This window comes from Ipomoea triloba, chromosome 6, assembly GCF_003576645.1.
Source record: "Ipomoea triloba cultivar NCNSP0323 chromosome 6, ASM357664v1".
Classification (NCBI taxonomy): Eukaryota; Viridiplantae; Streptophyta; class Magnoliopsida; order Solanales; family Convolvulaceae; genus Ipomoea; species Ipomoea triloba.
This window is the reverse complement of record NC_044921.1, coordinates 1,406,165-1,416,523: the sequence shown is the minus strand read 5'-3', so window position 1 is coordinate 1,416,523 and position 10,359 is coordinate 1,406,165. Positions and strand designations below refer to the sequence as shown.

At 35.2% G+C, this 10,359-nt stretch overlaps 1 protein-coding gene across 1 annotated transcript; it reads left to right on the top strand.

Annotated features, from left to right (window-relative positions):
- The first annotated feature begins 1,236 nt into the window (after nucleotides 1-1,236).
- LOC116022481 (sulfite exporter TauE/SafE family protein 3-like) lies at nucleotides 1,237-9,607 on the top strand. The gene is made up of 11 exons (XM_031263206.1): nucleotides 1,237-1,572; nucleotides 2,372-2,732; nucleotides 2,896-2,960; nucleotides 3,963-3,987; nucleotides 4,253-4,320; nucleotides 4,420-4,506; nucleotides 4,617-4,667; nucleotides 4,899-5,123; nucleotides 8,167-8,260; nucleotides 8,892-9,032; nucleotides 9,187-9,607. Exons 1-11 carry the CDS (start codon nucleotides 1,330-1,332, stop codon nucleotides 9,270-9,272), a joined length of 1,446 nt encoding a protein of 481 aa, XP_031119066.1. The 5' UTR covers nucleotides 1,237-1,329; the 3' UTR covers nucleotides 9,273-9,607.
- The last annotated feature ends 752 nt before the right edge of the window (nucleotides 9,608-10,359 follow it).

Sequence of the window (10,359 nt, the reverse complement as noted above, 5' to 3'; positions counted from 1 at the left end):
AAATGCGTGAGGCGGAAATCTTGCGCCCGAGCGTAATCCTTTACTTTTTCTTTTTCTTTTTTATTTTTATTTTTTATTTTATTTTTTTCAGATTTTGTTTTTTGTTTTTTCCGGACCCTCTCATATTCTCTTTCCTAATCACACTCCTAAAAACTCACAAAAAATTACAACTATTGGTGATGCTATTAGTGTTTTACGTTAAACCCAGGGTCGTATCTGAGCATGCCTAACATGTGCGTCCGATTGGGGGCCCCATATTTAAAAAAAATTGTATGTATATATAGTTTACAAAAATTTAAGCTAAATGTATAAAGATTGGACAAATTTGTGACAAAATGGAATTGAGCCCAATTGACAATTGCTTTTATAAACTCAATATATATATAAATTAAACCCAATATTAGGACTCTATGTATTTGAGTCAGATTATGACTCCTATTCTAAGCTTCCGTGATTTTCCTATTCTAGTATCCCTTAGATTCTCTCATTATATATATATATATCCTGTAAGTTGTATGTTTGAATGATCTCATTCAATACAATTCATTTAGTTCTCATCTGGTATCAGTTAGCTAGGTTAAATTTGACAATTTTTCAATTCTTGAATTCACAATTCGCTAATTTCGTAGATCTGATTCTTCAATTCTTCTTGATCACACAAACTCTCAAGTCTCAAGTTCTTCAATTCTCTTAACATGTAATTAAAAATTACGTATTTTTCATAATTTTTGTTTATTGTTTTAAGAATTTGTTTCTTGATTAATTATTTATTCAGAGTTTCTAAATAAATTCTTTTCTTTTCCGTAAGATTTTACAATTATGTCTTCTAGAAAATGAGCTTTTAGAAGAAGTTGATATCAAAAGTTTGATTGATGATTTTGTGTCTAAATGTGCACGACGCATGCCACTTTTTAAATAAAATTTTATATGTATTTTTTATACAATATTTATATTTTGATTCAACTTTTTGAACAACTATTATTTATATATAGTAATTATTCGAAAAAGGTCTCAATTTAAGATATGGCACAGGCCAGGGCCCCAATTTTGATTGGAAAGGCCCTGCTAAATCACAATTTAAATTTAATTTTTTTTTATTACTGACATAGTTTTGAGTATTATTATAAATGATAAAACTCTGAATACTGTCACTATCACTTGCCGCTTTAACTAATGTTTTTTTTTTTATTGAAAATGATTTAGCTAATGTTAGTTCAGTATATGTTCTTGTTTCCTATATACACAATTACAAAGTGTGTACGCGCAAAGTTTTTATTTTTATAGGACTTTGGTTGTTTTAGGTAATTAATCTGATCTGCCGGTGCTTGAATGGTGGGAGGAAAATGGAGGTTTGTGAGGGCAGTGATGTGTATTTGGTGGAGTTTTCTCTTAGCTTCATTAGTTTTGGTTTTAGCTGATGAGGGAAGTGGGAGTTTGAAGAATAAGGAAGCAGCTCTACAGAGCATCAACGTTAGCGATGCCAATAATTCATCAGATCACCTCTCAACGTTTCTCATCAAGTCCTCCAGGGAGACTAAAGAATCCGGTCACGGTCACACTCACGTTTGGCCGGTACGTATGGAAATTATTAAAACTGCTATTTCTATTTCATATACTCTGCCTTCTCAAATCCCCTCCTGCTACATCAAGTGGCCGGGAATTGTTATCTTTCATAGAGGAAGCTATGTGTTGAGCGGAGGCCAACACCAGGTGGTTAGGGATGGTTGGGAGGAGATCCCTAAAAGGTTAAGTCTAACACAGCCATGTGATTAAGAGATGGTTGGATGAAGGTTAGTAAATGGTCAAATCTATACTAGCATTATGTAACTAGGAGATTATTGGGCAGAGACGGGTACAGAACCAAGTCCAGTACCATGTCACTAGGGGGTTTTTTGGTAGAAGCCGGTAAAGGGTTAAATCCTACACCATGTTACTAGGGGATTGTTGAGTGGAAGTCTATAAATGGCCAAGTTCATCACATATTATTAGGAGATTGTTAATTGGGTGGAAGTTGGTAAAAAGCGAAGTTCAGTACCATGTGACTAGGGAATTGTTGGACTGAAGTCTGAAGGATTAAGTCGAACACTATATGGTTAAGGAATTGTTAGGTAGAAGCTGGTAAAAGATCAAGCCTAATATCATGTGGCTAGGGAATTGTTGGAAGGAGATTAGTAAATAGCCTAAGTCCAGTACCATAGAGGAAGGTTTGGTAGAGGCCCTTAAAGTGTTAAGTCCAATACCCTTCCCCTCGTAAATGTGATGACCATACAAAAAAATAAAGTTACTTTTTTACTATTATGTATAACTTTTGATATAGTGATAAATTTTTAATCTTAACACTAAGACACTGGTTCTTGATCTTTTATTGCAGGAACTGAAATTTGGATGGAAAATTGTAGTGGGCAGCATAATAGGATTCTTGGGGGCGGCATTTGGGAGTGTTGGGGGTGTTGGAGGGGGCGGCATATTTGTGCCCATGCTTACTCTTATTCTAAGATTTGACCCAAAATCTGCAACTGCAATTTCAAAGTGCATGATCACAGGAGCTGCAGTTTCTACTGTTTACTGTAATCTTAGGCTCAGGCATCCCACAATGGAGATGCCAATTATTGATTATAACTTGGCTGTGCTCATCCAACCAATGCTAATGCTTGGAATTAGTATTGGGGTTTCTTTCAATGTGATTTTGGCTGATTGGATGGTCACTGTTCTGCTAATCATTCTCTTCTTAGGTAAGTTTAATTAGCAGTGTATGTATTAGAGTTAAGTAGTGTTGAAATGCATATATTCTGCGGAAAGCTCTGATACCAGTCTTCGGCCCGTCCAACAATATTAATCTTCTCGTTCTACCTACATGATTTTTTGTATTTTTTTGTTTTTGTTTTTGTTTTAAAGGCTTATCAACCATGGCCTTCTTCAGAGGTGTTGCGTCCTGGAAGAAAGAAACTATGCTGAAAAAGGTTCTCATCATTATATATATTCTTCTACCCGTTGTGGGCTTCTTAATTTCATCATCATATCTTATGGTTCATATCTGTGAAATCGTTTTACGGATTCTTATCCATGAGACGGATGGAGTGAGTCACATTTATATGCATTTTACTTATAGCAAATATAATACTAAATCAGGTATAAAGTATTTATTACTTATAAAGGAAAATGTAATATTTTTGAAAAAAAATATAATACTTTTTATATTTTGTAAATAAGTATTACATTTTTCATTAAAAATATTATATTTTACCTTATAAATAATGTTGTACTTATAAAAGGAAAATGTAATACTTTTAGATGAAAAATGTCATATTTTTACATAAAAAATGTAAAATTATTACATTTTTTTTTTAGTTAATTCTATTTTTTGTCCTAGATTTATAGGTGACAGTCCACTTTTAGTTTTTAATTTTATTTTTTATAGAGCATTCACATTTGATTATAGTATTATTGTGACATGAATATTTTTTGTCTTCCCTCAACAAAATCATTGAAATTCCGTTAAATACAAAGACATTTCGATCATTTTTATACAAAATGAGTTAACCCCGTTACATTTTTATTTGTATTTTTTTGAAAAAAATCCATAATTAAAGGTCGAAATGATTTTGTATTTAACTACATTAAAACTGTTTTGTTGAATGAGGATAAAAAATGATCATGCCACAATAATATTAGAATCAAATGTGAATATTCTAATAAAAACGTATTAAAAATGAACATATAAATTTAGGATAAAAAATGGTATTGACTCTACATTTTTTTCAAGGCTATTACATTTTCTCATATAAATAATGAATAATAAACATTTTATTCTTGATTTATTGATATAAGAATTACATTTCACATTGATTCAACCTGTCTCACAAACAAAGATCTATGAGACGATCTCACATAAATTTTTATATATCTTTTGGGTTTATGTTTCCTGATCATCACTGTGACACTGTGTTTTTGGATGGGTTTAGGAGGCTGTGCAAAGGTTAGCAAATGGTGAGTTACCTGTCCGTCTCTCTTCTTAATACAGAACCAAACTACCTTGTTTTGCTTCTTTCTTCAAGATTGATTATAACATTTATGCATCAAGAGGATGGGACAAAACCAAGACGGGCCGGGTGGGCTAAAATATGGGCGAACTAGATCGAACCCATAATGTAACCGGGTTTGAATCTCGTTCAAATTAAAGTCAGTTGTCCCGTGTTGGTGAACAATGTAGCTAGCTTCCTCGTCTAACACCAAAATTCCAATAATATATCAGGAGCAATTGATGGAGAAGGAGGAACTTTTCCTGGTGGTCCCAGCTCTGGCATTCAGAAGAGGGCCAAGGTATGTTGTATTATTGGAAAGCTAATAATTATATTCCCCTTGGTCTTTGTTTTTGGGTTTTGAAGCCTAATAATGCCCGCATGTATATTTTGGTTTTAGGTGTCTGTTCTTGAGAATGTTTACTGGAAGGAGTTTGGGCTTATCTTTTTTGTTTGGGTTGTATGCCTTGGTCTGCAGATCAGCAAGGTAGCTTTGAGATTAGTTAGTTGCAACTCAAAATTGCACTGCATACATATATATATACTTGAAACACCATCACTTTTCTTAATTAGCTTGTGTATTTTGGTAACATACAGAACTACACAACAACTTGCTCAACTGTGTACTGGGGGGTGAATCTGTTGCAGGTATGTATGCTGCTACCAAATTAAATTAGCAGAGGATGGGGTAACCCCAGCCAAAATAGCAAGAGATTCATGCTTGTAATCACAAAGTCACAAGTTCGAATCTTTGCTTCTTTGGTTTGAACCAGTCAACTATGAGTCACTTAGACTGCCAGTTTTGTATGTTTGAATAAGATAAGAGGATGCAGGAATGTATTAGATACATATGTATATATGTTGATGTGGTGCATGCAGATCCCAGTTTGTTTAGGGGTGAGTTCATTTGAAGCGTTTGGGCTGTACAAAGGGTGGAGAAAGATATCATCCAAGACTGCAGATTCAAGCTCCAAATTGCGAGCAGGGCAGCTCATTGTTTTCTGCTTCTTTGGATTGGTAGCTGGTACTGTTGGAGCACTGCTTGGTCTTGGTGGTGGCTTCATCATGGGCCCTCTTTTCCTGGAGCTCGGTGTCCCTCCTGAGGTTGCTCACTTTACCACTTTATGTTATATATATATATATATGCTATCACCTCTGCTACTAGTATTCTATACCCCATATTATATATACATAGACACACACACTACTGTCACCTATGCTAGTATTCTATACCCCATATTATATATATATAGACACAACACACTGTGGTCACCTATGCTAGTATTCTATACCCCATATTATATATATATATATAGACACACACTACGCAAATAAACTCATATGAAAGAGTTAGAGCATTTCATATTTTTTAAAATCGAAGACGTGATTGAGTGGAAGGAACTCATGTATCATTATACAAATATTAAGAGTTCGATCCTTGCGAGGGTATATATGTCAATGCTCTGGTGGGAGAGACTTGAGATCAAATATTTTTGCATCATTTATATTTCGGCGGTGCACTGATAAATGCTTTGTGATGCGCTTTTGACCTATGCGCGGTTCACTTAATCTATAGCGCACTAGTGCACTTAGTATTGCACCACTCAACGGGGATGTCAAACCCATAGACGGATTCAATAAACCTGTTAGTGTGTCCAATAGACCCATTGGTCCAGCGGTACTATTCGATGGGTTTATTGAACCCACGATGTTTTTCCATTTTTGGTGGTGCACCGCAGAACACTTATAAATGCACCACACATTAGTACTTAGTGCGCCATCAAAATATATATGCTGCACAAAATTACTTAATTTTTAGTGCATTATTTTTTCTCTTTTGATTGATTTTCAGCTACTTAGGGTGGGACACCATAGAGTGTCACGTAATGCACCACAGAGCACTCATAAGTGCACCATACGCCGACACTTAATGCACCACCGAAACATACATGGTTGATAAATTTATAAAATTACCTCGCATTTTTCTGCTCTTCATTGATTTCCATCTGTCTAATCTAAGCTAATCGTACGATACTAATATGTTTAATCGTACGAGAAGCTGCGCCGCATTTGAACACACATACAAACACATAAACACACACACATAATATATATATATATATATATATATATATATATATATATAGGGTCATGTTCCAGTGTGGCCGTGCCTTCCCGTGCGGCCGTGCGGTGCACACCTCTCAATGTTACGAAATACACCACTCAATGTTAAGAAACACACCACAATGTTAAGAAACACACCACAGTGCATATTTGTGTGGTGTGTTTCTTAACATTGAGTGGTGTGTGACCGCACGGCCGCACGGGAGAGCACGGCCGCACCTGAACCAAAATATATATATATATATATCTATCTATATATATATATATATATATATAGGGTCATGTTCCAGTGTGGCCGTGCCTTCCCGTGCGGCCGTGCGGTGCACACCTCTCAATGTTACGAAATACACCACTCAATGTTAAGAAACACACCACAATGTTAAGAAACACACCACAGTGCATATTTGTGTGGTGTGTTTCTTAACATTGAGTGGTGTGTGACCGCACGGCCGCACGGGAGAGCACGGCCGCACCTGAACCAAAATATATATATATATATATCTATCTATATATATATATATATATATATAGGGTCATGTTCCAGTGTGGCCGTGCCTTCCCGTGCGGCCGTGCGGTGCACACCTCTCAATGTTACGAAATACACCACTCAATGTTAAGAAACACACCACAATGTTAAGAAACACACCACAGTGCATATTTGTGTGGTGTGTTTCTTAACATTGAGTGGTGTGTGACCGCACGGCCGCACGGGAGAGCACGGCCGCACCTGAACCAAAATATATATATATATATATCTATCTATATATATATATATATATATATAGGGTCATGTTCCAGTGTGGCCGTGCCTTCCCGTGCGGCCGTGCGGTGCACACCTCTCAATGTTACGAAATACACCACTCAATGTTAAGAAACACACCACAATGTTAAGAAACACACCACAGTGCATATTTGTGTGGTGTGTTTCTTAACATTGAGTGGTGTGTGACCGCACGGCCGCACGGGAGAGCACGGCCGCACCTGAACCAAAATATATATATATATATATCTATCTATATATATATATATATATATATAGGGTCATGTTCCAGTGTGGCCGTGCCTTCCCGTGCGGCCGTGCGGTGCACACCTCTCAATGTTACGAAATACACCACTCAATGTTAAGAAACACACCACAATGTTAAGAAACACACCACAGTGCATATTTGTGTGGTGTGTTTCTTAACATTGAGTGGTGTGTGACCGCACGGCCGCACGGGAGAGCACGGCCGCACCTGAACCAAAATATATATATATATATATCTATCTATATATATATATATATATATATAGGGTCATGTTCCAGTGTGGCCGTGCCTTCCCGTGCGGCCGTGCGGTGCACACCTCTCAATGTTACGAAATACACCACTCAATGTTAAGAAACACACCACAATGTTAAGAAACACACCACAGTGCATATTTGTGTGGTGTGTTTCTTAACATTGAGTGGTGTGTGACCGCACGGCCGCACGGGAGAGCACGGCCGCACCTGAACCAAAATATATATATATATATATCTATCTATATATATATATATATATATATTATCAAATGTGGTCGCGCCTTCCTGTGCGGTCGATGCAGTTCGCACTAATGTTAGAAAACACACCACAATGAAAATACACAAAAACACCACAAACCCAAAATAATGCACCATAACTCTCCTGTCCCTAATGGTGCATTTGCTAACACTATGTGGTGTATATTTGCATACCTAGTGGTGTGTTTTTTGGTGATGCGTACTTAATGATGCATATTTGTGTGGTGTATTTTCTAACATTGAGTGGTGTATATTTGTATACATAGTGGTGCGGCCGCACTGGCCGCACGTTAAGGAGCGGTGACACTTGATTGTGACCATATATATATATATGTGTGTGTGTGTGTATGTATTTGCTTTATTATATTCTTCGTCATTTTCTTTATAGGAAATCGAACAAATATACATGATGTTTGAAGAGATAGAATCGCCACCTCCCATATATGTCTTAAATGTTTAATTTATTCTGATCCTTTTGTATAGGTTTCAACTGCAACATCTACCTTTGTGATGATGTTCACATCATCAATTGCGGTGGTAGAATACTACCTTCTCAAGCGTTTCCCAGTTCCTTATGGTATGCTCCCTCTCTACCCACCTCCAAATTACAATAAACTAAGATCTATTTGGAAAAATGACTTTCGAGAGTCATTTTTTGAATTTTCTCATATTGGGTATTCAAAGAAAATGAAGTTAAAGAAAATATTCTGGTCAACAAAAAATGACCTAATTTGGTAGAAAATTTCTTCATAAATTTTTAGTTGGAAGACATTTTTTGAATTTTTTATTTTTCATCTTTCTCTTATTTCTCGTCTCTCTTCAGGCTAGTTTCCGCATAATTATTAACACCACCACCTCCACAGCACGACAACCACCATCACTACCACCAACACCTTCTCCTCCTCCACCACCACCACAACCACACAATACCACAACTTACCACTACCACCATCTCCTCCACCACATATTATTATTATTATTATTATTATTATTATTATTACAAATAAAAAAATATTTTTCTTAAACTTTCAGCCAAACACAAAAAATTTAAAATATTTTTTAAAAAATAAATCACTTTTTAGAACCTATTTTGTGGAAAATATTTTTTAATTTTCAAACCGACCCTTAATGTCTTTGTATGCGTCTAAAATTAAAGTTTTAAATATTATATTACTCACTTAATTCATGTACGTATTACATTATTACAGCTGTGTGTTTAACTGCCGTGGCAACTGTTGCTGCTTTTGTTGGGCAACACGCAGTGAGAAGGGTGATTGCGGCGTTAGGGAGAGCATCATTAATCATCTTCACCTTGGCCTTCATCATTTTCATAAGTGCAATCTCATTAGGTGATGATGATGAGCAATTTTATTTTATGATTTTTCATTTTTCTCAATCATTATTTATTATATTAGCATGTGATTTCTTCTCCTCCTCCTCCTCCTCCTTCTTCTTCTTTTTTTTTCTTTTTTTTTAATAAATGAAATTTGATTAAACATACAGGTGGAGTTGGAATCTCAAACATGACAAAGAAGATTCAACACCATCAAAATATGGGCTTTGAAAGCCTTTGCAAGTACAGAGTTTAAACCAAACATCTCCTCCTACCATGCAATGGTTATGGTTTCATCAATTCAACAAATCATCTTAGCTCAACATAATCTTCCTTCTTTGTCCCCTTAACGTACAACTAAATGGGAAGAAGAATGTTATTTTACCTTTCATCAATTAACCTAATGTATCATTTAATTTGATTATACAAAATGAAACACCTTTGAGCTAAGGCTTATTGGTCAAACTTAACAGTTGTTATACCATTGATCAGGGTCCACCTTGCAAGGTGTGTCCGGGTCCTAAACAACATTGAATTGTGTATTTTTAGTACTTTCCCGATTTCATTTTATGTGTCTAGTTCGTTTATCGAGACTTGACTGAAATTATTTTTAATTCAATTTTTTTTATAATATTAAGTATTAGGGTGTGTTTGGTAACTCGTAAAATGACTTCCGAAAAATGTTTTCCGAGTTTTTTGTGTTTGGCAACGTCCGGAAAATGTGGTCAACGGAAAATGTACCAAGGAAAATCAGTTCATTTTTTCCGGAAAATGACTTACGGAATTTTTTTCCGTAAGTCATTTTACGGAATCGCCAGAATAGCTGTTTCGCATGTTTACGACCAAAACCAAGCCATATCACCCATGACCATGGACCAAGGAGGTGGGGAAATCGCCGAAAACCTTTGCTGCATTTTTTAAAATTTTTTAATTCTTTATGTTTTTATAAATTATATTTTTTTATTAAATACCATTATTTTAATAATTATTATAATTTTTTATATCTTAAATAAAACAATTGCAATGTTTAATTATACAATTCTATCCATTTTCCAGAAAATGAACCAAACACAAAGACAATTTTCCATAATACATCCAAACACTGGAAATGAAACTGTTTTCCGAAAAATAACCCATTTATATATTTAGAAACTACACTAAAAATACTATTAATTCAACACAAAATATCAAATTTAAAAATAAGTAAAAAAATATTAAAGAAAATAAACAAAGAAGAAAGAGTTTGTTTGACCAATGAATAGTACGTAGGACATATAAAATGGGACAGAGAGAGTATCAGAATTGTGAACTTTCAGAATATAAATTGTGTTTTTAAGTCAAAA

What these genes read in the sequence shown, in the direction of transcription:
- LOC116022481 (XM_031263206.1), top strand. Translation starts at nt 1,330, where the DNA reads ATGGTGGGAGGAAAATGGAGGTTTGTGAGGGCAGTGATGTGTATTTGG. An exon ending in AAGAAACTATGCTGAAAAAG is followed by an intron (nt 2,961 to 3,962) that starts GTTCTCATCATT and finishes GGATGGGTTTAG; the next exon opens with GAGGCTGTGCAAAGGTTAGC. An exon ending in TGTGCAAAGGTTAGCAAATG is followed by an intron (nt 3,988 to 4,252) that starts GTGAGTTACCTG and finishes ATAATATATCAG; the next exon opens with GAGCAATTGATGGAGAAGGA.